This window comes from Grus americana, chromosome 11, assembly GCF_028858705.1.
Source record: "Grus americana isolate bGruAme1 chromosome 11, bGruAme1.mat, whole genome shotgun sequence".
Taxonomy (NCBI): domain Eukaryota; kingdom Metazoa; phylum Chordata; class Aves; order Gruiformes; family Gruidae; genus Grus; species Grus americana.
The window spans coordinates 12,771,250-12,798,896 of NC_072862.1; the positions used below are offsets into that span (position 1 = coordinate 12,771,250).

The 27,647-nt window shown below is 56.6% G+C and overlaps 1 protein-coding gene across 2 annotated transcripts in view; it reads right to left on the reverse strand.

Moving 5' to 3' along the window:
- PLXNA1 (plexin A1) overlaps positions 1–27,647 on the reverse strand; it is a 123,602-nt gene that overhangs the window by 54,831 nt on the left and 41,124 nt on the right. For both annotated transcript variants that reach the window (XM_054838175.1, XM_054838176.1), the window contains exons 4-9: positions 15,610–15,750; positions 13,468–13,568; positions 12,877–13,000; positions 10,581–10,734; positions 9,860–9,959; positions 630–744 (exon numbers count right to left, since the gene is read on the reverse strand). In XM_054838175.1, the coding sequence (XP_054694150.1) occupies positions 630–744; positions 9,860–9,959; positions 10,581–10,734; positions 12,877–13,000; positions 13,468–13,568; positions 15,610–15,750 (735 nt within the window). The remainder of the gene's footprint in view (positions 1–629; positions 745–9,859; positions 9,960–10,580; positions 10,735–12,876; positions 13,001–13,467; positions 13,569–15,609; positions 15,751–27,647) is intronic.

Below are 27,647 nucleotides of genomic sequence, written 5' to 3' on the forward strand. Positions count from 1 at the left end.
CAGCATTTACTGTAGAGCCAGTAGTTGATGGCCAGACCTCCAGACCCAACCCAAGCAGTCAGAGATTCCACCACAGGCTGTGGATGCCAGGACCTCCTGCGAGCGCCCTGCCAGTGGCAGGTTTTCCCGGCAGGCAGCACGGATGCTCCGCAGGATGAACCCTCGCAAAAGAACACATTTCTTAGCAAAGCATTTGAGACAAAGAAGGTGTGAGGTGCAGTGAAACGGTTTGTTTTACAGATTTCAACCTTCCCCTCTCTGAAAACAAGGTGTTCTGCAACAACAGTTCACGCTTGCTCCCTTCAAAAACATCAAAGGAAAATGCTTTAGCATCTCTGCCTTTGTTTTTCCCTTCATTCAGCCTAAAGTGTTCTCGGCTGTGCCCGGCTTCCCAAGCAACCTCTCCACAGCAGCACTCCTCAGCCGACACAGCCTCTCCCCGCTGGCACGCAGTCCCGGCAGCACTTCCCACTCCTCCCTTGCTGCTTCCGAGGCAGCCCCAGCACCCCCGGCAAGGCGCTGGGAAAGGTTTCCAAAGCAGTTTTCCCTCTTCTAAACCCCTCCCCGTAGAGCAGGGGGCCACAACAGGACTGGGACAGGACAGGTAGAGCCAGCTCACGTCGCCTTACCTCGGAGAGCTTGACACGTCCCTCCAGGAAGGAGCAGTCGGCAGCGTTGTGGGTGCAGATGTGGCGGTACTTGCACCAGTGGCAGGGGAAGGAGCCGTTCACGCAGGACAGGCAGCTGCAGAGAGAGCAAAGGGGGCAGCGTTAGGGCAACAGTGGGGCAGGGTCCACTGGGGCACTTTTCGGGATACTTCAGCAGGACAGCACCCACAGGCGATCCCGTATGTCTGGGTGGGAAGGACCCCCGACGCGTGGGGCGAGGGCCGTGCACCGACCGGCAGGCTGGGAGGGGAGACGCCTGCACACCCCAGACCCCCGGGGCTTTGCCCATGGCAGGGCGAGGGGAAACGGCCTTTCCGGCACCGCGGGGTTTCTGCCCCAGCCGGAGCCGCCACGCTCCCTCCTCTGCTTGGCAAGCTGACCCTGCCCGCCTCGCTCCTGGGCGGGGGCCGAGCTCCAGACTTTGGGAGCTTTATTTGGGTTCGCTGAAAGGCGATTTTAGCAAGAGGCGGCAGAACAAGGGCTCTGCACCGCGGGGGAACAGGGGAGAAAGGGCCAGATTAATGCACGCTCATTGAGAGGAAAATTATAACTGGCGAAAGGTTGGGTCAGATTAACATTTCGGGACTGTAGCGCCTTTCAGCCGCTCACAATAGGTTGTGTGTGACCCCCTCCCTCGCCCCCCTCATCCTCGGCCCTCCACAGCCGCGCGTGCGTGCGTGTGTGCGCTTCCACCCCCTCTCTCCAGCTCGCAACATTTCCGTCTCTCTCCCCAGCCTTCTCTCTGGGCCCTTTGTGCGGTGGGATCATGCGTTCCCGCCTCTCCTGGGGGGTGCACCTGGGGATGCTGGAGCCCCTTGCTCTGCTCTGCACCCCTTTTCCCAAAGAAACAAGCCCTGGGGACCTGGTGCCTCTTCTCCACACAGGAGGGGACATACAGAGTCCCCCTCCTTGTGCAACCATCCACACAAGTGCCACCCCAACAGCCTGTCTCCTTGCTAACCTCCCACAAAAGCATGCCCACCCGGCACCATGAGGCATCCCTGTTTGCAAGCACAGGGGATCCCACAGAGGTCCCAAGCTGGAGGGCAGCTTTTGGCACCCTCACCCTCTGAGTGCGAAGGGTGCTGAGCCCTCCTGCCACGCCGTCCCAGCGCAGCAGCAAGGTTCCGCATTAATGCGGCGAGCTTTCACCGGGCAGGTCTGCACCAGGCATGTCCCGTGCAGCCCAAGCTGCCCTCCTGAGGAGACAGGAGAGCTGCTGAAGCACAAGCTCAAAGGCAAAAAAAAAAAAAACAAAACAAAAAAAAAAACCCAGCCTGGTTTTAATAAAAAAAAAAAAGAGAGAGAAAAAAAGCAGCAGCACCATTTTTCTCTCTAGAAGGTTCATACCTGCTCTCACGGATCCAAGCGCAAACAGGATCAGGCCCAAAGCAATTATATTTAAACAAAGGTAGGATCTTCCCCTGAACACAGCTCTGGCAGGAGGCAGGCAGCCAGGCCCAGTCTGATCCCGCTCCTAAATCACAGCTACCTCTCTGCCTCTACCCTCCAGGAAACGACAGGGGAAACAGCATCACCGTGCGAGGAAATCTTCCTGGAGAGGGAGATCCTCGCGTAGCAGAGCCTGGCACGCCCGAATCCCTCGCCCTCCAGCAGACTTGGCACTTTGGAGGTGTGGGGATGGCGCAGGAGGGAGCTGCAGCGGAGGGCAGCTCCGGGTGCAGGCAGAGCAGGGTGCAGGCAGCGCAGGGTGCAAATGCACAGGGCCACTGCTCCCTGCCCGCCCTGAGGTTTCACACACCGTTACATATACAGCAAGAGCTTCCCAAATCCATGCGCACACGCTAAGGAAATATTTAATTAAGCTGCTTGCAAAGGGGGCTGGAAGTCATTTCCATGTTTCGCTCACATTTTCACTTCCAAATGAACAGCCCTTTTAGCTTTACCCACAAATATGCTAATTGAGATGCTCCTTATGCAAATATATGCAATTTTATTTCAGCTGCAGAGATTCAACTTAAAAGCAGAGCCATAGCCTCCTATCTCTGGTTGCTTTGATGGAGGGAGGTGCAGAGGGTGGGGGAGCGGGGGACACAAAGCGAAAGGATCGTTCCTGCTCTCCCGATAAGGGCTCGAGCAGCGACTGATGGGCAGGCAAATCCAAGATGTGGAGGCAGCGTGGCAGGGAAAGCATGTGTTAATCCTCATGGAAGCAAAGCAACCACAGAGGGGTCGTTTAAGAGAGGAGCATGGTCCAAGCAGTCACAAGCCACCCGCCGGGGCATAACCACCCACCCTCCCATGAAATCAGCCCTCCGCAAAGGTGGCACATCAGGAGAGATCTTCCAGCCTACCGAGTCTTTCAGGGGCAGCAAAAAGACTCCCCAGTCCCCCCTCCACCACCTCGCAAGGCATCTCAAAGCAGTTGGGAGAAGCACCCAGTGCAGCCCTGTCCTGCGCACCCCGGCAGTTCTTTGGGGTCAAAGCCAAATCTTGGCTACTTCAGGACCCTCCTCACCAAGGGTCTCCTTTGCCATTTAACTTCTGCAGATACCAGATGATCTTTTGATCTCCACTTGCCAAAAGACACATATATACCTAAAGAATCTCAAGTTATCCTCCACATACACCCCAAGATGCAAGGATCCCCCCTCCTACTTCAGCCCTCCCAGATGCTTCTAGCTTAACCGAGCCATTTCTAAAGCCCCATCCGCAGAGATCGTTTTCACACTCTCCCTTCTGCTGAGGTTCTCCATCTGCCATAAGGACATCAAACGCCACCGTAAGGGCACTCACCGCCACATGTCTCGCTCCACTGCATCTCTGCTGCATTTAAAGCCTGCCTGGTCAGCACACCCCCGGCTGGCCAAAGGCTCCGTAAGGTGGCAAGCAAGTCAGTGCCCGGGTGCCAGTAACGCGGTGAAACCCCACGTCCAGTCTGCCTCGGTCCTGCTGGCCTTGGAGTATGGGTTTGACCGCCGCAGCTTCCTGCACGACTGCCCAAAACCCGGGGCAGGAGCGGAGGCAGGGCTCTCCGGCTGCAGGTCGGGCTGGGCGGCGTGGCCGGGGCCGTATCCCCGGCATGTCCGTGTGTCGCTGCTGTCTGTTCCCGGCACGGGAGCAGGTTGCTCGGCAGCATGATGCCATCTGTGCCGTCTCTCTCCTTCCCACGGTCAGGCACTCTTCCCTCATCACTTCTTGCCTAAGAGGCTTTCATCACTCCTGATAATTAGAGGGAGGCTCTCCTTCATGTGTTGAAGTCCCCCCCCTCCCCGAAGCGTGACGGGAGTGCAAGAAGCCCAGCCAAGCAGAAAACTGAGTCTGGGGGTACAGCGCAGACACGAACCCACAGCTTGCCCCATCTGCTTCCTCCCCAGCCCTGCCAGGGGGAGATGAAGCCTAGGCTGGGCAGGGGGAAGGGGGTCAGACCCAGGGGTGGTGCCCCCCTTGCCTCCTAATGTCCTCGTGCAAGAGGAGCGGCACCAGCCTCAGAGACACACTTCAGGATCACTCCGTGCACAGTGCCCCATCCCAAAACAAGTCCAGGCTCGCTGCTGCCTGCAATCTCCCCCAGGAAGAGCAGGCAGCCCTGCAGGCAGCAGGGCAGCTCTGCCCACCTCGGAGTGACCCAGGGGCAAAGCTGGAGCCTCCCCACAGCCTCCACGCTTGCCCCCAACTCGCTGCACAGGAGCCGACGCTGCTCCCCTCCACCTTCACAACCGATCCCAAACTTGCTAAGGCCATGCTAGGGAAACACCTGACATGGCTGCAGAAAAGCAGCAGTACGGAGAGGGCGGCAGGACAAAGGAGCATCTCAGAGCTGGGCACATCTCCAGGGTGGGTGCAAGGGCCACGAGCATCGCTGCAGAGCCCAGACCCAGGGGTGGCTTCGGGGGGACCAGCTCCTCACTGGGCACGCAGACAGCTCTGCAGAAGGCACCTCCGGCTGCCACGGCAAGGTCGCAGTTGTCTCCACACCTGATCCGAAGCGATGCTGCAGCTGATAGGAAGCACGGGAAGCCAGCGGCACCGGATCCAGGCTCCTCACTCACTGTCCCTCCCGCACTCCCAGCCCCAGGCGTGCCACGTGCCCGAAGGAGCCCAGAGCTCTTCAGCAGGCTGAGCGAGGAAGGCAGAAAACAAAACCGGTGTCTGCAGGGGTGTGATAGGCCTGAGCAGCAAACACGAGAGGGACGGGGCTGTGAGCGTTGCGCACACACGCACTGGGGCTATTTCCATGGAGCAGCGCATTCCTGGAGGAAGGACACGGAGGACGGACGGGGGCAAGTTCAACAGCACCAAAGGCAGAGCAGGGGAGGTCCGTTGAGAAGGGAAATTATAAACACAGTGCTGATGGAAACAGCATCTGCACACGCACAGTACAGCCTGCCTGCGAGCCCCCCAACTGCTCCTCAGACCTCCTCTTGGCAAGGAGGATGCATCCTTAGCGGATACTCAGCTCCGGCATAGCCTGCATCTGGAGCAGCAGCTGTCAGGGGTGAGGGGCTGAACTGCAGTGCTTTGGGCTTTATATCCACCTCTCTGCCCCAGGGAGGGGAAGAAATGCTGAACAGCAGCAGGAACAGGCAGTCAGTGCCCCCCAAGGCCCTGCACGGACCTACAGACAGCCCTGCCCTTCCCGACCACTGCCCAGACCCAAAGCCAGGAGAGCCGTGGGGTGGGAGATCCATCCCCCTCCCTGCATCCCTGCCCATCTCAAACCACCGCATTTCTGCCCTTCCTCTCACGCCAGCCCGATGCTTTTCCATCCCTGCCGAGTTTTGTCAAGGACCTCACAGGGTAGGGGTTGGGCACACAGACTCGCTGCAGGGTGGTCCAGAGCATCCACCATCACGCTGGCTGGAGGATGCAGAATCAGGCCCTGGGTTTTAAGATCACCAGAAACACGTAATTCACTTGAAACACCTTCAGCTGCGTCCCCTCACTGAAACACAACACCAGGCTGCACCAGCCCTCCTCCTTCACAACAAACATGACATAAACCAGGTTATCCGGAGCGGTCTCTGAGGCCATCCTATGGGATTTTCCACCTGCCCCAGCCCAGGAGTATGCAGGGATCTGTTATGGCCTCACAGCTCAGCCGTGCTAACTCAGATACACTCACTCAACCACTTGCAGCCATCTGTCCACGCCTTTGAAAAGAAAGCATCTGTAAGCATCTGGAAACAAGCAGCGCTGGGCCTGCAGGGAAGCAGCCACGCTGTGTACGGGCACCTCGGAGGCACGGGCAGCCCAGGGCACGGCCAGACAGGAAGGGCGGAGCGAGGAGCTCAGTGGTACAAGGGCTGGCATCGTCTCACATTGCCCCACAGGTGCCACCAGAGCAGCCCAGCCCTGCTCCCAGCCCCTGGGGCTGTGCATTAAAATCCCATTTACTTAATGGAGGCTTACAGGGAAATTCTGACCTGTGGGACCGGGCGACAGCAGACTCACACCTCTCTGGCCAGGAGAAGCTAAAGCCACCTGGCGTGTTTGCCCCTCGCTCCAGCCTCAGAGAAATTCAGGACCCCACTGCTGATGGGACCCAAGTGTCACAACCAGGAGGCCAGTGCCGCCATGACCACCTCCCGGGTAGGAGGCACAGCGTGGGCACGCACCAGCACAGGCTTCCTGGCTGCTTGGTTTCCCCCTCTCAGCATTAATCTGGGATTTTCCTCCTTCCCCTGTGCCACTGCCTGGATTTTTGCTTCTATGCTGATCGTGCTGGGGGAACCTGGTGATGCACTGAAAAGCCAGCAGCGCTGCAAAACCTAGCCACAGCATCAAAGGAAGCGCCAAAGGCTTTTGTCTTCTTCCCCATCCTCCTCCACTTGCCAGCCCCCTCCCTGCAGCAGTGCTCTCCAAAAAACCAAACTACAGCAGGAGTTATGAACCAGAGTTTCCACAGGAGAAACCCAGAGAGCAAACATGGAAATAGTGAGAAGAAATACATCTTGGTATTCCCCAGAATTGCTCGCTGGCTTTCCAGGAGGATTCCCCACTCACCCACCTCGCCAGCAAGCGTAGGCTCTGCCGGAGGCAGGCAGGGAGCCTGGTGTTATATCTTTATCTTGAAAGGGGACTCGTTTCCCCACAAATGCTTTGAAGAGGGAGTTTAACGCTGACAAAGACGACCTCAACATCTGCCCGCGCACGCGCTGGACACAGGCTGATTCATTAGACGATCAAAGGCACCGAGCGGTCTTTAAATGCCTGCGCTTGATCGGTCCCCCATAGGAAACCCCCAAGGGAACCCACCCCGGTCCCTGCCAAAGGGTTTTCCATCCCACAGAAACCACAGCCTGTCCCCAGGAGCTGAGCCTGCGCGGGCTGGCAGCAACCCCACCGTGGGCTGGCAGCGACCCTCAGCCACCCGCATCCCCCTTTGCAAGGGAGTCATTTCTCTGCGTCGACCTCCAGGTTTCCACTCCCCTGTTCAATGCATCTCTCAGCTCAGCCAGAAACACAAATGCACAAACCTTCACAAGCAAGATGCCCAAAAGATGCCACTGCCTGGAAACACCTGCCTGAGCCCCACAGGAGCCCCGAGGCTGCCAGGGTGCGGTACACCAAGGTGGGACCCCCAGAAGCTTGCCAGGTGATCCTGCTGAGCAAGGAACGGAGCCCCAGAGAGGGTGCAAGCCCCAGACCAGGGGTCCCAGGGACCCCACATGGAGCAGTACTCCAGAAGCCAGCAATGCTGGTCTGCAATGGGGACAGTCCCGTCGCACCAGGTGACGCTATAAAGCCCTGCAATAACAGATGGGACAGCAACAGGGCTCTACCTGGAAGGCATTCCCTTGGCCTTGACCGTCACAAGCCAAATAACGGGCAGCACAACCTCCTCTGTACCCCTCCTTCCCTGTAGGAGAAGGGACTAGACATATCTTCTGTTTTGCAACCCCTCCCTGGACCAGGCTGGTTCCAGCAGTCCTTGAAAACACAGGGGAAGAAGAGTTTTGCAGGGTGGTGAGAAACAAGAGCACCGGGATGCTCACACAGTGGCAGGATCAGCCTCACAGCCTGCAAAAGGGCTTTAGCGGCGCGATTTGTTGATGCCTTTCCAGGCATCTGCCAAAAATAAGAAGGGTCAGACTCTCCCCTGCGTACGCGGTGGAGCTGTGTTGGCTTCCTTGGAGCTACACCAGCTTACATGAGCAAAGAGCTGCCTTATAATCCTCCAACCTCTCCATAGCCATCTGAAAAATCTCACCTAAACGTTTTGTCCTCAGCTGAGAAATGATTTGACACACAGGCCTCTGGCTCCCAACCTAAGCAAAGCCACCCAAATATAAAAAGAAAATGTAATGCATGGTGATCACAGATCTCCACAGGAAAAACGTTAGCCTTGTGGAAAAGCATATTGTTCCTAATACAGAATTTGTCAGGCTGACGTATAGATTTTCCTGCACAAAATATGAAACCTGGATCTGAAAGGCTATTAACTCTGAAGAGATCCATTAAAGACTCCTGTCTGCAAATGGTATTTAAAAGTATTGCATCATCCTAGGTATTGTCATGCTCTTTGGCTATGACTCGACTGCAGGTCACATAGTTAAAACTGCCTCCAAACCCTAAAATTCTTGACGTAAAGAAAATAATAATAATGTTCACCAGCCTAGAACATGGACTTTTCTATCAGCTCCAACCGGAGTCCATAAATATTAATGCATCCATAATTAGCCTTTTTAAATAATGCATCCAAAATTAAACATCAACGCAGTAATAAATCAGTCAGGGCTCTTTGTTATAGGTTTGTTTGGGGGGGGTGGGGGTTTTTTTTCCCCTCCGGTGTCAGGCACATAAAATAAAATGCCAATTCCCACCACCTCTTCCCACTGGACCAAAATGCTGGAGCCCCGATTGGAAGTAATCTGGTGCCATTTGTACTTAAAAGTCTTCTTTCTTTCATTTAGAAAAATAAAAGTCACATCTGCTTTTTGATTTGCAAAATAATGACATGCAGCCAGCTCGAGCCAAAGCTGAGCTAATGTTATTGAAACCACACGACGTGAAGGGAGACAAAGCTCATCTCGGGAGTCAAGGTGAGGGAGAAAGTCAAGTTTGCAAACTCTCTCCTCCCTCGCTGGCACAGCGCTCCCAGGAGACCCGCTCCCTGTGCAAAGAGCAGGCGGGGCAGAAATCACTGCGATGCACAAGGGGGTCTCCCCTGAGACATCCTCCTCGGACCCCCCTGCAGGTACCCAGCTGGCGCTCCTGCATCTCACCTGATTTTCCCTGATCCATGAGGAAAACCCAGCTTGTTTCCCGAACAGGCTTTGGAAGAGCAGGAGCCATCTGCAGCAGAGCCCCCCAAGCCAGGCTAGACACTTTGTGAAAAGCCATCCAAAAGATATCACTCTGCGTTTGCTTATCTATAATTACTGATCAGCCAGAGCACCACCATCCACGGGAGGTTTATGGCAGGGTAATGAAATCACTCGCATTCTTGAGCTCCAAATTCTTAGCCCAAACACACCCCAGCATCTCCAACGTTCCCACAGCAGAGCCACCTCCCCGCCGCTCAAGCTCACTGTCTGCAGCTCCTCATCAGGAGCTCGCTGTTAGAGGTTTTAGACACCCTGCTTAGATAGCACCTCAATAATCCACATTGCCTCTATTTTATCACATGCATATCTCAAACTGCCTAAAAACCCATACGTGGAGTAAATTTCACGGCAGCCTGACAAGAAACCAAATTCACAATTACTTCCAGTTAGGAAATTCTTGGGTAAACGCCCCAGGACATGCAGAATGTTCCATCCCACGTTGCTGTAACTCTCCAGATCTCTCTCCAGCAAGCCTGGGAAGCAGGTACCACAGAAGGAAAACACAGGTTTCTCCTTTTGCATCGCCACGTCACTCCTATTAACTATTTCCAGGATAACAAGATGCTTGGCATTTTCAGTCACATGGATTACTACAGTCTGCAATGCAGTAAACTCACTTTTTCCTCCAAAGTTTTGCCAAACCCAAAGCTCCGTTTGTAAGTGAGGTTCCGCCCTGACGCTACACACTTCCACATCCCCAATCCAGCTGTGGGTGCTCTGGTCACCGTCCCAGTTTATAAGGGCAAAAGGAGGAGGTTTCTCACTGCGAACACCACTATACCTGACTGCCCTTTCCTCTTGCAACATCAGCGCCCACAAAGCTGAGATCGCTCTCTCCCTGTCTCACATTGCCCCACCAATCTGTTCCCAGAGCACGTCTGCAAAGCCCAGGCCACTTACGACTGATGGACACTGCAGTTGTAGAAAACGAAATCCACAGAGGCGAACTTCTTCCCCGTCTCCTTAGATTTCAGGTAGAGCTTCACCACTCGCTTGTCCCCTAGGAGAGACCCAGGCAGCAAAAGGCATCAGAAAGGACACGGTGCGTGACAAAGCATTCAGCCCAAGGCTTCTGATGAGCTGGAGGGAGCTTGGTTTACCATTCATCCCAGTTAACTACCGAAATTCCCCAAACCCTGCAATAAAAAGTGTTCACCCACCGCAGCCACCAAATGGGCCAACAGAGCCCCAGTACAGCTCTGAGCCCCTACAGCTAACTGCTAGCTGGCATGGAGGCAGGTGCCTTGGGTTGTACTGGTGGTACTGGAGGGGAGCTCAACAGTTTTGGAGCCTGCAGAATGTCCTAAAGCCCACAGTCACCTACAGCACATCTACCCAGGAACAGTCCATAGATGGGAACAAGGCCAAGGTGCCCAGAACTGGTGCACAGACCACTACAGTGTCAGCAAGCAGCTGTGCCCGTGGCTTGGAGGAGAGCAAGGACCAGTCCCCCATGAGCAGCAATGTCCTCCTCCTACACCCCAGAACCCAACTCGGGTCCTGCTCGGGGGCCAGGGATCGCTGTCACGGGAGGACTGTCCTCATCTACATCTGGATATGGGGCAACAAGTGGGACAAGGTTTGTCTCAGGCTTTCTTCCCACCCTGGGGCACAAGCTCACCGCGGCCCCTGGTGATGGGGATGACATCCTTGGCAGAGGGAGAGCTGCAGTAGATCTTCCCGTCTTCAATGCGGCTCTCGGACTCGGTGAAGTCTTCAAAGGAGCAGTTGACTCCAGCCGAGAGGTCTGGGACGTTCCAGGCCTGCAGGACCAGCTGGGGAGGAGAGGCAAGAGCATCAACATAGAAAACTAGCTAAAAAGACTCCTCTGTCTGCTACGTGTAAGTCTAGGCAACAGAAAAGACCAGGGGTGCAATCCCTCCTCCACCACCCACACGTGGTGGGGAGACCTGCTCCAGTCTTTTGCAAGCAAGCCCCATCCATGGACCTCCCTGCTCAAGCAAGGAGAGAGGATGTAAACAGGTTAAAAGACAGAATGACTCAGAGCCTCCTGTCCTCTGCCCTCGCTGTACCACAAGCCATTATGCCTCACCTCTACAGAGACCAAGCGCAGAGTCGGGCTAAAGAGTGTTTTGCGGAAAGGCATCCGCTCCGGCAGAGCCGAGGAGGGGAGGAATCCACCTCTTCCCTCGCAAAGTCATTCCCGGGGTCAGCAGTTCTCACTTTACAAAACGCTTGCCTTATTTCTAATTTGAATTTTTCACAGCTTCCAGCCATTAGTTCTTGTTATGCCTTTCCTTGATAGATTAAAAAGCCCTTTAGTCCCTGATATTTGCTCCTTGTAAAGGCACTTATACTCTGTAATCAAGTCACCTCTTAATCTTCTTTTTGATAAGCTAAGCAGATTGAGCTCTGAAAGTCTCTCACTGCTAGGCATTTTCTCCAGCCTTCAACTCATTTACATGATGTTTACGGGAGGTTTTCAGCCTCCCCCTTTAAAAGCTGGACTCCAGCCTGAGCGTCCAGCATCCTCACGCCGACCGCACCAGACCTCCGTGCAGCATCCTGCCGTCGGTCAGGGAGATAACCACCCGCAGAGGTGAAAATGCTGCCCAGCTCCTGGCTTCACCTGAGGAGAACGGAGAGCCCCACAGCGAGGGCTCAGCCCTGGCACCGCTTTCCAGGACGCCGGGCAAATGCCTGTTGCTTCCCTCCATGTCTGACTCTGGACTTGGCAATATCAAACCCCCATTTCTCTGCTAAACCAGCCCCACTCAGACCCAACTGCTCTGCAGGGGGATCCCACCCCGTATCACCCCACCAGTCTCAGCATCCCAGCAGGACCCATCCGCAGCCATCTCACATTTATTGCCACGGTACCAATGATCGTTAGCCCCTGCAGAAGCGCTTTCCAAACCATTTCCATCCGGTGACAATTCCCTTCTGACGAGGACTTTTTGAGATCTGTCACAGAGCCAGTTCTTAATCCACTTAACACGTGCTTTATCAATATTGTATAATGCTAATTTTTAATCAGAACGTTGTGTTGTACCAAGTCAAATGCCTTGTAGAAGCCTAAAGACATCACATCCCTGCAGTCCCTCTTCTAATTCAAGTCATAATTTCATCAAAGAACAAAATGTGGTTTGTTAGACATAAAACCGCGTTGACTGGCATTAATTATATTCTCATCCTTAATTCTTTATCAGTTGTATCCTGCACCAGTTTTTTTGCTTTAGTTTTTCTAAACTTGATGTCAAACTAAGCAGTCTCTGACCATTTGGTCCTTTCTGCATCTGGGCAAAAGAATGAGCACCCTTTCTGTTTCCTGGGCTTTTCTCAACATTCACTTAGTTATTACAAAGCCGTATTATTACAAATATCCACAAGCCACGGAACTCCTCAGTCAACTCTTTTAGGACTCCTGAGTACCAGATATCCAGACCTGGCAGTTTTCAAAACTTTACTGCTGTTTCATATTCTCGTCACGGTGCTAATGGCCTGGAAAATACTTCGGGGAAGTCCATCATCCTTTCTGTCTGCACAGGGAAGTCCATCATCCTTTCTGTCTGCACAGAGAGAGTGGCCAGTTGTGCATCAAAGTCTCATCCCAAAACATCCACTGCAGGCCAGGGTCAGAGCCAGGCTATTGAGCTAGACAGATCGCTGGCCTATGAATGGCACGTCTGACGTTAGTGTTTGTATTATGGAGAAATATTTATTGCTCAGTTATGTCTTTTCTGAATAATCAAGTGGTTTATTATCTCCATCAATAGGCCAGCCCTCATCAATGCTCTGCACTTTGCTATGTTTTATTTGTCTCAGACTTCTATTCCCCTTTCTCCCTATTTGTCATATATTCAATTACTTATTTTTAATTGCTGCCTCCCCAGCCATTGCCTCCAGAGGGTCAGGAGGTGACTGAGGGGGGTCGGTGGGCAGCAGAGGTGGCTTACCGGGACCTCTGACATGGTGACCGAGATGTTCTTCGGCTGGACGGTGAGCTGGACGCACTGCCGCAGGACGGAGGCGAAGCGCTGGGGCTCGTCCGCCCGCTCGCACCGGTCCTTCCGTGAGCATCTGGAGAGGGATGAAACCACCACGGTGAGGAGGAGAATCCCCCGGGGTCCTGCACGGCTCTGGGCTGACACCACATCAAACAGACCCTCTGGCATGGAGGTGATGCCCAGCTAGGGACCTGGGGTGCCCGAGGGCCATACAGGAGCTTTGCTTTCCTTGCTGACAGTAAGGGGACTTCTGGGGTTTTTTATATTCAGTTTTTCTTATTGGCACAAGTATGCCAAACTTGGGAGCCCAGGCGCAGGATTAGCAGGCCATGCCAGCAGCTCCGCTGTGCATGGGCGCTCATGAGCACAGCCTGGGTGCTGTGGGAAGGGATGACAGACCCCTTGGACTGCTCTATCCCCCTGTATTTCAGGGCCAAAATCCAGGAGGGATGTCCCCAAGGAGACCAGCGGTGGGGACGGACACAGATTGGCAGCCGTGGCTCGCTGTTGTGGCCCCCGGGACGATCCTGCGGTACTTACATGTTGTGGAGGACGCACCAGCCGCAGTGGGGGTCCCGGGAGCCCAGGCACAGCTCGCAGCTCTCGTACTGCTCACAGCTCTCCACCGGCACCCGTGTCACCTGTGGGGAACAGGCAGGGAGTGAAGGGGGACGGGCTGCAGGTTTCCCTGCTGTGCACGCAGCACAGACTCACCCTGGCCCTGGGAGGAGGGAGCAGGCTGAGCCCCCTGCCATCACCCGGTCCTCTCCCGAGTCCGGGCAGCACATTTGCAGGCAACACCTGCACCCCAAGGAGGCTTTTACCCCAAACAAGCTCCTTCCACTGTTGCATCTTTGCAGGGTTGTGGGAGCAGGCTGCGCCAGCTCAGTACCACACCGGCTCCCAGCACCGGCCAGGCACCCCACGGCTGCCACAGCCCTGCTCCGAAAGGGTTACCGGTCCTTTATTAATTGCTCCTCCAGTTTTGATTAAAATCCCCTCGTTTGCCAAGCCCTTCGAGCTCTGTTACAACTGTTCATTTAATTACTTTCCACCAGCACTCTGATAACACCAAGCCATAGTAGGGAAGAGAGCAGGTTTTATTAAGGAGAGGGGAGGAGAAGGGGGGGACGGGGAGGAGGTGCAGGAAGCAGGGAGCTGCCTGCTCGCCTGCTGCGAGGAGCCGGCAGCACCAGGCAGCTGCCTGTGCCTGCTGCGCCCGTGCCTCAGTTTCCCCACTGCTCCCACGGGGCAGGACTCACTGGTTAATTAAAATTTGCAAAATTCTCTACTGAAGGCTATAACCAGGGTGCCCTCCCTCCTCCCAGCCCAGCAGGCGAGGGGCTCAGCGTGATGCCCACAGCGCTGGGATAAGGCTAGCCAAACAGTACCCTCCGGTTTGCATACCAACGAGGATACCTGCAGCACTCCCGTTTGTTTGTCCCCAACACCACTTCAGGCAGGTGGTGGCGAGGGGGTCGGCAGCTGGTCCCCCCCAGGCAGACCCCGCACAGGTGTGTGCCAGCTCCCAGCAACTGTGGTGGCCCTTGGGGGAGACCCCCAGTCCAGCCCAGCATAACCCCCCCATCCCACATCCACGTCTCCAACACCTCCCTCGCAGAGGAGAGGCTTAGCTGAGCCAGGCCTGGGACAGAAACACAGAGGACTCCAAACCCAGTTTCTGGCTCACCTGGGAAGCCATGGGTTTCCCGCAGCAGAGCAGAAACCAGAGACAGGCGCTGGGAGGAGGAGGAAAAGGCTCTGCTGTCCCCACGGGGCTGTCTAGACAAACCCACTGCCCTGCTCCAGCATCCTTCCCCCCCCTAAGCCCCTGGGCTGGTGGCCAGGAGACCCATTACACGCCAAGCTCAGCCATGGTCCCACCCACGAGCACCTCTCCCAGGCAGAGCAGCAGAGATGCTGCAAGATGCCAGCACACCATGTCCCAGCACAGCCACCCTGCGTCACCCCACCGAGCACAGCGTGCGTCCCCGCTGACAGTGGATCCAAAAGGTGCCACTGCCATGGCATGAACCTGCTTCACCCGCTCCAACGCAGCCTGTCGATGGACGAACTCACACCAGCAGGCTCTCCAGCAGGTTGAGGATCATGCAAACACTCACAAAGCCAACCAAAACTTCTTATGGTGAGCCCCAACCGTGCCGCCAGGACAGCAGTGCAGATGCGGATCGGGTCTGTACCTCCAGCTGGCTCAGCAGGAGCAGAGGCAGGGACCAAGGTGTGCACACTGTCCCCTCCATCCCAAGGTGTTGAAAGCAGCCACCCCAGAGGAGAAAAAGCCATTCAGAGCAAGGAGCTTCGGCTAACCTGCAAAAATCTCGCTCGGGAAGGGATGGCCGGAACAGGGAGGAGGTTTATAGCCAGCCCCTCGCAGCAAGAAGGGTCAGGAAGCCCTCGGTCCCCGGGGACCACAGGGATTTCAAGCAGCTGCTGCTAACACTTAATGCCTCGGCAGGGCCCTGCTGAGGAGAGGGGCAGCAGAGCCACAGAGTCAGTGCCTCGGGGCAGTGTTTCTGCAGAGAGTGGCAGGGAGGAGCTGCCCCCAGTCCCCTGGGACATGCATCCCCAGGCTGCCCTGCCCGAAAGCTTTCCCAGCGCACAGGACTGCAGGCTGGGGCTGCAGGCCAGGAGAGCAGAGGGGCTGCCGTCCCCTCCCCTTACCTGTTTCTCGGTCATGGCGTAGATGTGCTGGCGGTCGGGGCTCAGCACCAGGTCTCGCAGGATGGAGCTGCCCTCGTGGGCCACGACGTTCTCGTACTGCAGTGCTTGGTGCTTCCTCTCGGCTGGCAAGTCCACCAGGATCTGTGGGGAGAGCAAGGGGGGTGAGCACGGTCCCACACACACACCCAGGGAGCGGGAAGGGGAACGTGCCCCGTTAGGGATGCCGCCCTTCTGTGCCACACCAGCGTGGCCATGCCACAGCAGCACAGCAAAGCAGCAGCCACTCTGCACACATCCCAACCCTTTCCAGAAGACCAAACCGCAATGTTTTCTTCCCTTTTTTGCATTTGTCCCATGTTTATGCTGATGGCATTCACCTCTCTCCAAGGAGGGCAGCCACATCCACGGTTCTCATGTTGCACCCCACCACGTGCTGCCCTGCTTCCCCCACTGCTGCTCAGCCCCAAAGCCCCTCCAACTTGCGGCATGGCACAGACGAGCCCCCAGCTTGCAGGAAAGCAGCACGCCCCATCTTGCCGCGGCGGTACCAAAAGCAGCTTGCACGGCGCACGCACCAAGCCTCGGCCGGGCAGGATGCCGCGGTGCATGCAGGCAGGGCTCTCGTCTCCCCATCCATCAGAGGAAACACTTGGGCTCGTGACCAGGGAAGTCAAGAGGGTCTCAAGGAAGCTGAGGGTCAACAGAGGTTTAGAAACTGCCTTTGTTCCCTGAGCAGGAATGTGGCGAAGGCTTTAATCCCCTTACGGCTCACAATTACGTTAAAGCTCTTCCTAAGTACACCGGTTTCTGGCTGTACCAGCAATAACCACGTCACGAGGCACCACGGGGCTGGAGGCACCCACCGAGCAGGAGCTAAACTCCGCTGCGCTACTTGCTGTAACCTGACTGCCACCTCCGTAAGCATGAGACGCTTCCTGCTAATGCCATCCCTCACAATCCCCCAGATTCGGGCTGTCCAGTGCCACAGAAGTGGCTCAGTGGGTCTGGTCTGCTCCCATAGGACGGGACAGGGGGACATGGGACCAAGCTCCAGCCCCATCTGCCCCGCAGCCCCGGCCGTACGAGCCACACACTCCAAAAAACCCAGCAGCGGGCAGAGAAGCAGCGTGCCCAGCGAGACGGAGCAAACACTGCCCAGGGTTGGCACACACGGGGAGCCAGCCTGGCACCCCCAGCCACACGACTCGGGACCCCCCCACAGCACAGGGGCCAATCCACTGCTTTGCAGCATCCCCCAAAACACATCCCGCAGCCCTGCCCTGGTCATCGCGTCCAGTCCCACGGCACAGCCCAGCCATGCCCAAGCCCTTGTGCCCCCCACAGCAGCCGCCCCAGCACCCCGGCCGCCTCGTCCCCCTCCTGCAATAAATCGCCGCCGACATTTGCATAGTTCCCAATCAGGAGGATACAGGGCCGGGAAAGCAGGATCCCGGTGTGCAGCTGATTAGCATGGAAATGTATGCGGCTCACAAACAAACCAAGGCCCGTTTAATTAGAGCGGCGCCTTTGATTCACCGCCAGCCTCCTGCATGCACCAGCCCCGGATTATTTTTAGGCAGTTTTACAAAACAAATGTATTTAATTAAGAAAGAGACCCCTGAGCAACCAGAGAGCGGCGAGTCCTGCGTGGCGGTGAGCAAAGGGGCCGCCCCCTCCCCAGGGGGTGTGGGGACAGGGTTTGCAGGGTGTCGTGGCTTAACCCGGCAGGCAGCTAAAACAACCACACAGACCTTCGTTCACTCCCCCCCGCCCACGATGGGATGGGGGAGAGAGTTGAAAAGAAAAAGGTAAAACTCGTGGGTGGAGATAAAGACAGTTTAATAGGACAGAAAAGGAAGAGAAGGATAATAATAATAATAGAAGAACATACAAACAAGTGATGCACAGCACAATTGCTCACCATCCGAAACCAACTAGTTCCTGAGCCGCACCACCTCCCAGCCAACCCCCCCAGTTATATACTGAGCATGACATCATACGGCATGGAATATCCCCTTGGCCTGTCTGGGTCAGCTGTCCTGGCCAGGTCTCCTCCCAGCTTCTTGGGTACCCCCAGCCTTCTGGTTGGCAGGGCAGTGTGAGAAGCTGAAAAGTCCTTCACCGCTTGGCAACAACTAAAATATTAGTGTGTTATCGACATCATTCTCATCCTAAATCCAAAGCATAGCACCACACCAGCTGCTAGTAAGAAAATTAACTCTATCCCAGCCGAAACCAGGATGCGGGGCCAGATGTAACTCTTGGGAGCCCATGGCACAGCCAAAGCCCCCTCTATGTCCTGCTCCAGGACTGAAAAGTTTTCACCATAACCCAAACGGGCCCTAGCACTTACCCGCAGCATCCTTTGCCAGACTCTGCTCCCCATCCCTCCCGCCCCAGGGACCACTGTGCACTGGGGAACCCAGAGATGCCAAAAGCCCATCCTAAACCCTCTGCCTGCCCTTTTTGGAGCATCTTTCTGCCCAGGTCCAGGACCACATTTGCTCCTACTCCAAACATCAGTAGAGGTCAAGCCCCAGACACCCGTGGTACAGGGCCACGTGGCACCTCCCGCCCTGCAGTACCCAGCACCGCCCCCAGAGCCCAACCCTGCCTCCCCGCATCCCCTCACAGGTCTCTCCCCTCCTGGTGCTCCCTGGAGCATCCCCCCACCCTAGCAAGGCACTATCTCCCCCCCTCGCTACGGCAACGTGACAAACGCACGTTTCCAACCCTTTTATGGGCCGCAGTTGCGGCGCAGAAGAATCGATATAGTTTTACCCTGGTTCTAAAATAGATCTATGGCTGGATGTCGCACTGGCAGTAATTTTTAACTAGCGGGGTAATTTCCCCATTACATTATTGCACTGCGCAGTGCTGGGAAGGAGAAAGAGATGTATTAAAAAAAAAAACAACAGACATGAAGCACTTCCAGTTAATTTGAGGCTCCAGGAAGAACCTAAAAATACTCTCGGTAGTCAAACAGATCTGGATCCCAGCCTGCCACACGTCATCATCCCACCCCAGGAGGACCCAACTGCCCACCGCACCCGCTGTCGTGTGGGCAGAGGTGGGAACTGGCATCAGGGCCTTTCCAGCGGGATTAGCCCGGTGGGAACCTACCCATCCCGGCTGGTGGGAAGGGGACGGGCTGTTTGGACCATAATACGACGGAGCAACGCATGGGATGCACAAGGTGCTTCCCATCTCCTACAGGCACTGCAGGGACCACTTCCCACTCTCCCCGCCACCCGCAGGGTAGCTTGGGGGCAGGGGAAGGGGGAGAGGATGTGGTCTAATCAGAGCAGCCCCCCTCGGAAACACGCTCCTTCCTGCCCACCCTGCATGCCTTCACGCCCGGGGGAAAAGACATTTACCAAAAATAAATAAATAAATAAACCCATTAACCTTTCTCCTCATCCTGACGCTGATATAATTACCCAATACTAATAATTACTCACACTAATTTCTCGCTCAGGATTCCTACCCTCCCTCTTGCCTGCCTCGGGCTGGCTTCAGGCAGCGGCTCGGCAGCGCTGCCTCCTGTGAGGGGCTGGCAGGAGCCCTGGGGGGCGGCTGGACCCCAAGCTGTGCCGAGGTGGAAAAGCACGAGCCAGGGTCAGCTTGTTGGGCTGCTGCCTCGTTAAATAAACGGAGGAGACCAGAGGCAAGAAATGACAAGCTCCCTGCTGGGGTGAATCATCTCAAAGCAAGCCTGGAGGCTGCTCTGCCAGAAACCCACACACATACCCTCCCCACCCAAGCGAGGAGCCCACCCCAGGGGCGAGCACCCAGCACAACTTCACTCTGAAGAGGGAAGGGTTTAAGACCCGGTCCCCCAGAAGCTGAGCAGGCTGGCAGAGGCAGCGCAAGGCCAAGAGATGCAAAGGCATCTCACCTTACCAAGGACCCCCTCGCCTCCCAGGCCAGCTGTGGAGAACCCCAGCAAAGGAACGACGAGGGAAAGGACGGTGCGCAACGCTTCAACCCCTGGGCACCCCGGTGTAATGACGTTTCAACCCCATGCACAGCATGCCCCGGCTGGGCAGAGGCAAAGTCCTCCCCCAGAAGCCCCAGAGAGGGTTCCCAGGGTTGGTCGTCTTGGCTGGAAAAGGGAGTTGGCATCCCATACAGGTTGTGGAGGAGAGCACATCACCTTGCTAAGAAACACGCAGTTGTGCAGGGTCACAGGTGGACAACAGCACCAGCTGGTCCTGCTGCTGCCTCGAGCCTGATACTCCCTCCGAAGCTCGGCTCTCCTTTACAAACCATGATGCTGGAGCATCCAGAAGCTTCTGCAGAGCCCAGGCCCCACCACAGCCAGCACTAGTGAAGAGCCACTACCCTGAGGAGCTGCACAAGACAAGGCTGGGACCTGAAACCCACCACCGGGAGGGCAGAGACAACACACCAGAGCAGAGACTGCTCCTTCCATTGCAGCACGCTTGCTCCCCTGGGCAAGATGTCCTCCAGGCTTGTCCAGGTGAGGAGGCACCTCCCGGCTGCCATAACCACTGCCCGACTGCCGCTCACCAAACTGCCAAGGGGAAAACTTCTCAACGTCCTTACGGCCACCAGCAACGGGCACAAGGCAAAGAGGAGCATCTCCCCGGGGCTGCCTTTTGGAACGACGGGTGATGAGAGGAATGAAGGGCAGCAGCCGTGACCTGGCGGCCACCCAGCACTGGCAGCGGGTCTGGAGGAGGACGGCGGCAGAGGACGGGGCTTTACAGCTCATCCCCGGCCAGGGACACCAGGCGGGGAGGGAGGAAGCACAGCCGGAGAGAGAAGGCAGCTGCAGACATGCCAAGGCTGCTTTTGGATTTAACGTGCGCCAGCATGGGTCTGGCTGGGGTCCAGGGGTGCTGGGGTGGGCCACCGGCTCCCCACAGGACCGAAGGCAAGCTTTTGGGGGCACACATGGAGGGTCACCAACAGACCTGGTCTCACCGCAGGGGACACCCCCCAAGCCCACCGCCGGGAAAAGGGGGCTCTTCCGTACCCCGCAGCCGGTCGTCCCACAGGGCTCTCCCACCCCAGCGCTCCATCTCCCCCCTCCAGGCTCTCAAGCCCCCATCCTGGGTCCCAAGCGGTCCCCTACAGACCCCTCCTCCGGGCAGGAGAAGTGCTCAGCCACGCTTTGTACTCTTATCTGTACAGGGCTGTGATTAATTCACAGCGGCTGGCAGCAGCTACAAGAGGAGGGCGCTTTTGCCCGCCTGCCACACTTCAAAGGCAGGGACTTATCTGCCTGAAACACACTCCGCAGCCTTTTCACGGGGACTCTTTCCAGTTCCACGGGGCTCGTGCAACGCTGACGGGCAACACGAAAGAAGCGCTTATTTACGGGAGTGCATTTCAAAGCCTCCCCCCTTCCCTCCCGACACTCACTGGGGGAAACGGAGAGTCCCCCAGTCCCAGGGATGTCCATCGGGGACAGAGACTGAGCAAGGGAGACAAGATGGGGCTGCGAGGAGAGGATGCTGGATTGAGGTCCCTGCCCCACCTTTGCCCACACCCTGGTCCCCTCCTGCCCCATCCTCTTGCCGGTGAGCAGGTCCACAGCACATCCCTGAGTTGGGAGGAAGAAAAGCTTTGACATGTGCAGAGGGCAGAGCCCAGCCCCAGGACCGAAACCTTGCCCTCCCCGTGCCACTAGTGCTCACAGCTCAAGCACCACCGAAGCCCCGAGCTCCTGTACCCAAACCAGGGGTGCGCATCCCCCCTCCGTGGGAGCAGGGCCGTGCTAACACCCCCAGCATCCTGCTTTGATTTTGGAACCATCCACCCAAAGGGCACAGAATAGAGCAAATAACACCAGGAGAGGAGCAGGTCCTGGCAGAGCTGACCCCCAAACCATGGGGCCACCCCTCAGAGACAACAGAGGACCCCCACAGCCCGGCCACCCAGGGGCAGAGGCGACAGCTGCCGGGTAGGGTCATGCAACACCTCGCTGACGAGTCTACAGCCGGAAAGGGACTATCCTGTGCCCAGCCAGGGAGGCTGGCAGGGAAGAGGGACCCCCCCCCCCGGGATGCCAGCCTGTGGCCACTCCTGGCACGTGGCCTGGGCTCACCCCGAGGTGGCACGGGGACGGGGACACAGGCTGCCCCTCCACATGCCTCCCCCTGCCAGCCATCCCCCAGGGAACAGCAGCACCAGCAGCTGCCACCCACACACCCCTCTCCAGTTTCCAAGGGAGGGTGAGGAGTTTAAAACGAAGTTCATGTATCAGCTGCTCCAGGGGGGATGCACTCCTGTCCCCCCGCCCCGCCGGGAAGGTGCAGGGGCTGCCCAGCGAGATGTGGGTCTGGGAGCAGCTGCACGGCTGCGGCATCAGCTGCTTCTGGGGGGGCACAGCTGATGGGAACAGGGGGCTGGGTGCTGCCGCGGGGTGGGGGGGGGCACCGGCACGCAAGAGCAGGGAGAAGGGGGCTAGAGGAGGCAGCGGCTCCTGCTCCCTCCTGCTGTATTGCAGGTTACCAAACTTTGGCATCCAGGGGGACGAGGACACACACCTCTGGTTTCGCTCAGGCATTGAGAAAATCTCCACCGGGACAGCCCCGGCCATGCTTACCAGGGCTCATTGAGCTGCGCACCCAGCCAAAAGGGTACGGGCAGCGTACGGTGGGGACACAGGCAGCGTTTTGGGGAAGCACCTCCCAGGAGCTCGCACCCGGGGCTGGGGACAGGATGGCCCCGTAGAAACATCCCAGCTATGCAGGGCGGGCTGGCAGCCGGCACCCGGGCTACCTCTGCTCCCCCCGGCCGGCCACCCTCCCCACCGGCCCCGCCAGCTGCCTGCGCAGGAATGCACCAGCCGGGCACAGATCAGACACATGCCTCCTCCCAGACGGACAGGCAGCTGCCTGCTGCTGGCTGCTCGAACCCGGCATGCCGGGGCCCCGCAGAGGTGGGTACCGGCCTTCCGGCTCCTCTGCGGGGAGGAGGTTTCGCCAGCCCCTCGCACGGGGCTGGGATGCTCCTGCCTCATCATTAACCTGCCGAGGGAAAGGGGCAAGATGAGCTGCCCGATTCCATTCAGTGAAACCCATTCACTTTACAAAGATGAATACAAGCAAGGCTTTCATCCCTGGCCCGACATCGCCCTGAGCCAGAGAATATTTGGACTTTAATTATATCAGTATAATAAAGCAAAAAACAAGGAGATACTTAATCTAAATCAATGCTCAACAGCAACAAATGCCAGCGACTCACCAACATTGACAGATATGACACTGGTTCATCTAACCGGTTTTGAAGCACACGTTACTGCCAGTGTGTCATCCCTGGGTAGTATCCTGAGCTTGGCCACGTGGGCTGAGGACAGGCACGCTCGCTGCACCTCTCCGGGAAGGTAGGGTGGGAATTGGGTGGAAGCACTGGGGTTTTCCATGGGAGACAGGGGAAGGTGGGAGGGCAGCCCTGCCCAGCAGGACCCCAAAACACAGCACCACCTTCCCCAAAACTCCTCAACTGCCTTTTTCTTTCATTCAAACTCATTTCTACCTTTTCCTCTTGTTCAGCCACCCACACGAGTGGTGCTCCCCCGCACCAAACGGGCTCAGCAGAGCCGGCCAGACCAGTGCCAACCCACGTGGCATGGCACGGCACAGCACGGCACGGCACTGACCAGCTCCTTGCCCACCATCTGCAAACCTTCCCAAAACCTTCCCTGGCCAGGTCTGCCCATATCGCTCCATCACAGGGAAGTACAGCCCAACACACCGTTCCAGCAATTTTGACAGAAATAAAACACTGTCGGAAAAGTCCTTCCGATCTTCCCGTACCAAATCAAACTGCTGCAAAGAGGGAGCGAGTGCCAGGGTACCGCATGGGAGCAGCAACTTCACCAGAGTCAAACCCGGGTGCAGGAGAGACTGATGGAGGCAATGAAGCGGGGGGAGGAATTACAAGCACCCCCTCATTGGGAGCCACACAGCCCGGGATGGGTTAAGGCCCCTGCCCTGCTTCCCTCCCCAGCAAAGCCCCAGGTCTCATCCCCATCCCCGCCAGCCCCATGGTGCTCTGACGGTCTCGAGCCATTGATTTCCCAGCTTTGTCCTTCAAAACTCTCCTGGCTCGGCGCCCAGTTCATATCGTCTAGTCACTCAGGAGCAAAATATCTCTATTATTATTGCAATTATTTCCCAATCAGCATTGCTCAGGGCTGAGGCGGTCAGAGGGGGGGCCCAGACAAGTGAATCAATGGGCAGCCTCTGCCCTGGGGGCTGCCAGGAGGTGCTGGCAGCTGCCAAGCAGCACGGGTACGGGCAAGGGCAGGCGGAGGACGGGGAACCCCAGGGACCCCTCTGGGCGATGCTGTGCCCTGGCAGGGTGGCAGTCCTCAGTCTTTGCTGACCCTCAGCCAAGCAATGACGATGCAAAATAACCTATGCAGTGTGCATGCAGCCACCGACCTCATGCACTCTGGATGTGACGCGAGGGCTTTACCACCGAGGCGCTTCACAGCTAAAGAGAACCGGCGGGAGCTCCAGGGTGTCCCCGAGGGCAACGCAGCAGCCGCCAGGGCATCAGTTCCCTGGGGAGGGAACAATAGGGTATCCCAAAACTACCCCTCCAGCGGCACGATGCCTGCACCCGGCACTGCCCACTCCACCGTAAGTGCACGGCGAAACCCCAGCACCGCACCTTGCCACAGACACGACCCTCTCGAGGGAGGGGAACGCAGGCAGGTAAGCGGGTCCCACGCTTTCTCAAGGCACGGGAAGATGGGAGAGAGCTGCGGAGGCAGGAGAGCCCAGTAACGGATGGGAAAGGAATTTTAGCCCCACAAAATGGAACGTAAGGGCAGAAAAAGCACACAGCAAAACGGGATGGAGACCCTCTCACTGCATCCCACTGTTCCCCTCCGTGTAGAAAAAAGCCCTGGGTGACAGCAGTGAAGAGCAGAGCACATCACAGAAATACAGGATTATTTTTTTCCCCACTTATTGATTACTGTAGGCACCCCAAGCATCCCAGCAGGCACACTGAAGCCATGGCAGTGCGTCACCCTCCCAGCTCCCACGGGACTCGGACTGCACGTGACCAGCCTGGGGCGAGTTAATACCTAAACGTCCCAGAGAAGTCCCTAGGAAGAAAGTTCTCACCTGAAGGACTCAGTACTCAGTTTTCCAAAGAAAAGCCATCCCTTCACTGCCAAGGCACCAGGTCCCCCAAGGAGATTGCACCCTTCTGTCCCACAGGGGACAGAAAGCTGAAGGAGGGTCGACTAAGCTGAAGGAGGGTCGACTTAGATTAGATGTTAGAAAGAAATTCTTTACTGTTAGAGTGGTGAGGTACTGGAACAGGTTGCCCAGAGAGGTTGTGGATGCCCCATCCCTGGAAGTGTTTAACACCAGGTTGGATGAGGATTTGGGCAACGTGGTCTAGTGGAGGGTGTCCCTGCCCATGGCAGGGGGGTTGGAACTAGATGATCTTTAAGGTCCCTTCCAACCCAAACCATTCTATGATTCTATGACCAGCCCAGACCCTTGGTTAGCAATCTCCTGTGATGCACAGCCCATCACCCTGGCTGGCAAGCAGAACAGACCCAGAGCCACCATCCCCAGCCTCTCCACAGCTTAGAAGTTCCTATTTCTTCTGCAAATCCAAAGCACCACTTATTTTCCTCCTAAGAATGCTGCTTAGCTCAATAGGGCAGCATAAGCCCCCCCTTCCCAAGCCTCACTGCATTTCTGGCCATGCAACCAGATCGAGATAACCCCAACACAAATGTCAAGGGCTTGTCCCACCACCCTCACCCTCCTGGCTACTTGGGACATGTCTACAGCCAGTGGCTCAAACCCCCGCTGCCTGCCAGCAGCGATGGGGACGCTCCCTCTCCGGATCTCCATCGGGAGATCGCAAAAGGCAGGGAGGAGGCAGCAGGGCTTCGCCAGGGATGTGGCCGGGAGGAAGGACAGGCTCCTGGGGCTGCAGCACAGCTGGAAATCAGCTGGATCCTTCCTCCCCCCTCGGCTCCAGGAAAATAGCTGTTTCCTTCCTGGTCCCTAAAACACCACAGCAATGAGAAGAGCTGCCTGAGCACAAGGCAGGGGCTGTCAGTCTTGCAAACAGAGGAGCCAGCAGCAGGAAAAGCCCACGCAGGGGAGGCTGCAGAGGGACAGACCCCAAGGGGGAAATCTGCTTCAGGTACCCGCTGCGGTCAGGTCCCCTCCCAGCCCAGCGCCCACACCAGCAGCCCCACATGCAGATTTGGCACCAGCCAAGCCCCTGTTTTGGCGGGGCTGCCTGTGCAGGGCACCACGGCTTGCACCCGGACTTCTCCCTCCCTCCGCCTCTAAAGCCTTCTGCAACCCCATCTGAGCAGCTCCCCATTCATCCAGCTCCAGCCACGTAAGCACACCAGCCATTATTCCCAGGGTGTGCAAGCCCAAAGCTCTTTGCTGCAGCAATACGTTGCAGCAAGGGGGATATAATAGGAACTAAACCCACTGCCCATTCACCTCCACCCAGGGAGAAGGACAACACAGACTGCGCAGGGGTGATTCGGCTTCACCCGTTTTAACATCAGCTCTGATCCCTTCCTCCCAATCAGGCCCCTCGTTACCACAGATCTGGGCTGTCCTGGTTTTATCTCCATGGACAAATCACACCAGACTGCCCAGGAGAAGCTGATAAGCAATAAATGATCAGGGTCTAAATATCTCAGAGCACAGTGACAACGTTAAATATTAACACCCAGCACATTCAGCAGGAGTGGACGTGCAGAATCTCTTACAAATTCAATGACAAAATCTTATATCACATGATGTACTTCATGGGACGTAACCATGGCATCAGGAGGAGGCAGAAAGTTACAGCCACAGTTTTGGTTTTTTCTTTTTTTACTTTTTTTTTCTTTTTAGATCAACTTCTGCACTATTGACACACCACAATCAAAACTCCAGACTCTGCCTTTCCCACCAGAACAGTCCCTGCTCCAAACATAAGCACCTCCAAGATTAGAGAAGAAATCTTCTGCCACTCCACGCTTGGTGTTCCCGGCGATAACAGCCAGCTAAGCCTGGCTTCGGGCTGAGCACACGGAGAGCGCTTGCAAATATTTGTTGCTTCAAATATACTCAGACCCTCTTGCTCGCTCCACCCTGAGCTCTTGACGTGTTTGTTAAAATTCCCTGCTCTCACCCTTCATCTGCATTTCAAGCCTTCGTTCCCACACCCTAAACCTCTGGTTCTCCTATGGCATCGCCAACCCTGAGCGCCACATCCGTGGCTACGCCGTGCCCTTCTCAGCAGCTCCGTAAGACCAGGGGAAAGCTATGGGGCCACGGGGCCAGGGCTCCCCACCACGCAGAACTCGGAGAGATGAAAACCACTTCTCTGCAGCGGGCTCTCTGTTCAAAACCAGGATGAAAATTAGGCTCTTCGGTCTGTGGATAGGAGCAATTTCAAAGGAGAGATTGAGAAGATTTAAATATAGAGATTGCTTTCCCTAAGGATGCTGCTCAAGATATTTAAGAGCTCGGGTTTTCCACGGCATGGATTTCCTTTGGCATCGATGCAGAATTTCCTGCCCCGCTTCTCCAGACAGCGATCCCTCCTTCAGGCTGCCGAGGAACGTCAGGTCCCATCAGCAAACGCAGAGCACGATGCCAACCACAGGACTCACCTGGAAGGCAAACTGGGGTGCAGAGGGGCTGGAGCCCACCCAGAGCTTTCCAGGTGCAACAGCACCCAGCCACAAATCAGTGTAACCTCGGCTCTTGCAGGTCTGTGCGATGGGAAACGAAGAGCCCAGTTAACTTCTCAAAAAATGACTCCTGGGCACCCGAGGCTGCTCCCTGAAAACCCGGCTCTCGCTAATACCAGAGCAGAACACACGCCACATTCAAAACCAAGTTCTCAGAAGATCTTTGAGGAACACCTACCACCCTCCCCACCGCTGCCAGGGGACCTCAAGCAGAGCCGCCACTCACCGCGACGTGCCAGCACCGCGGCCAAGGAGCTGCTCCCAGCCAGGGACGCAGGTTGGCACCCAGCAGCCCGGCGAGAGACGGGCAAGCGCCAGG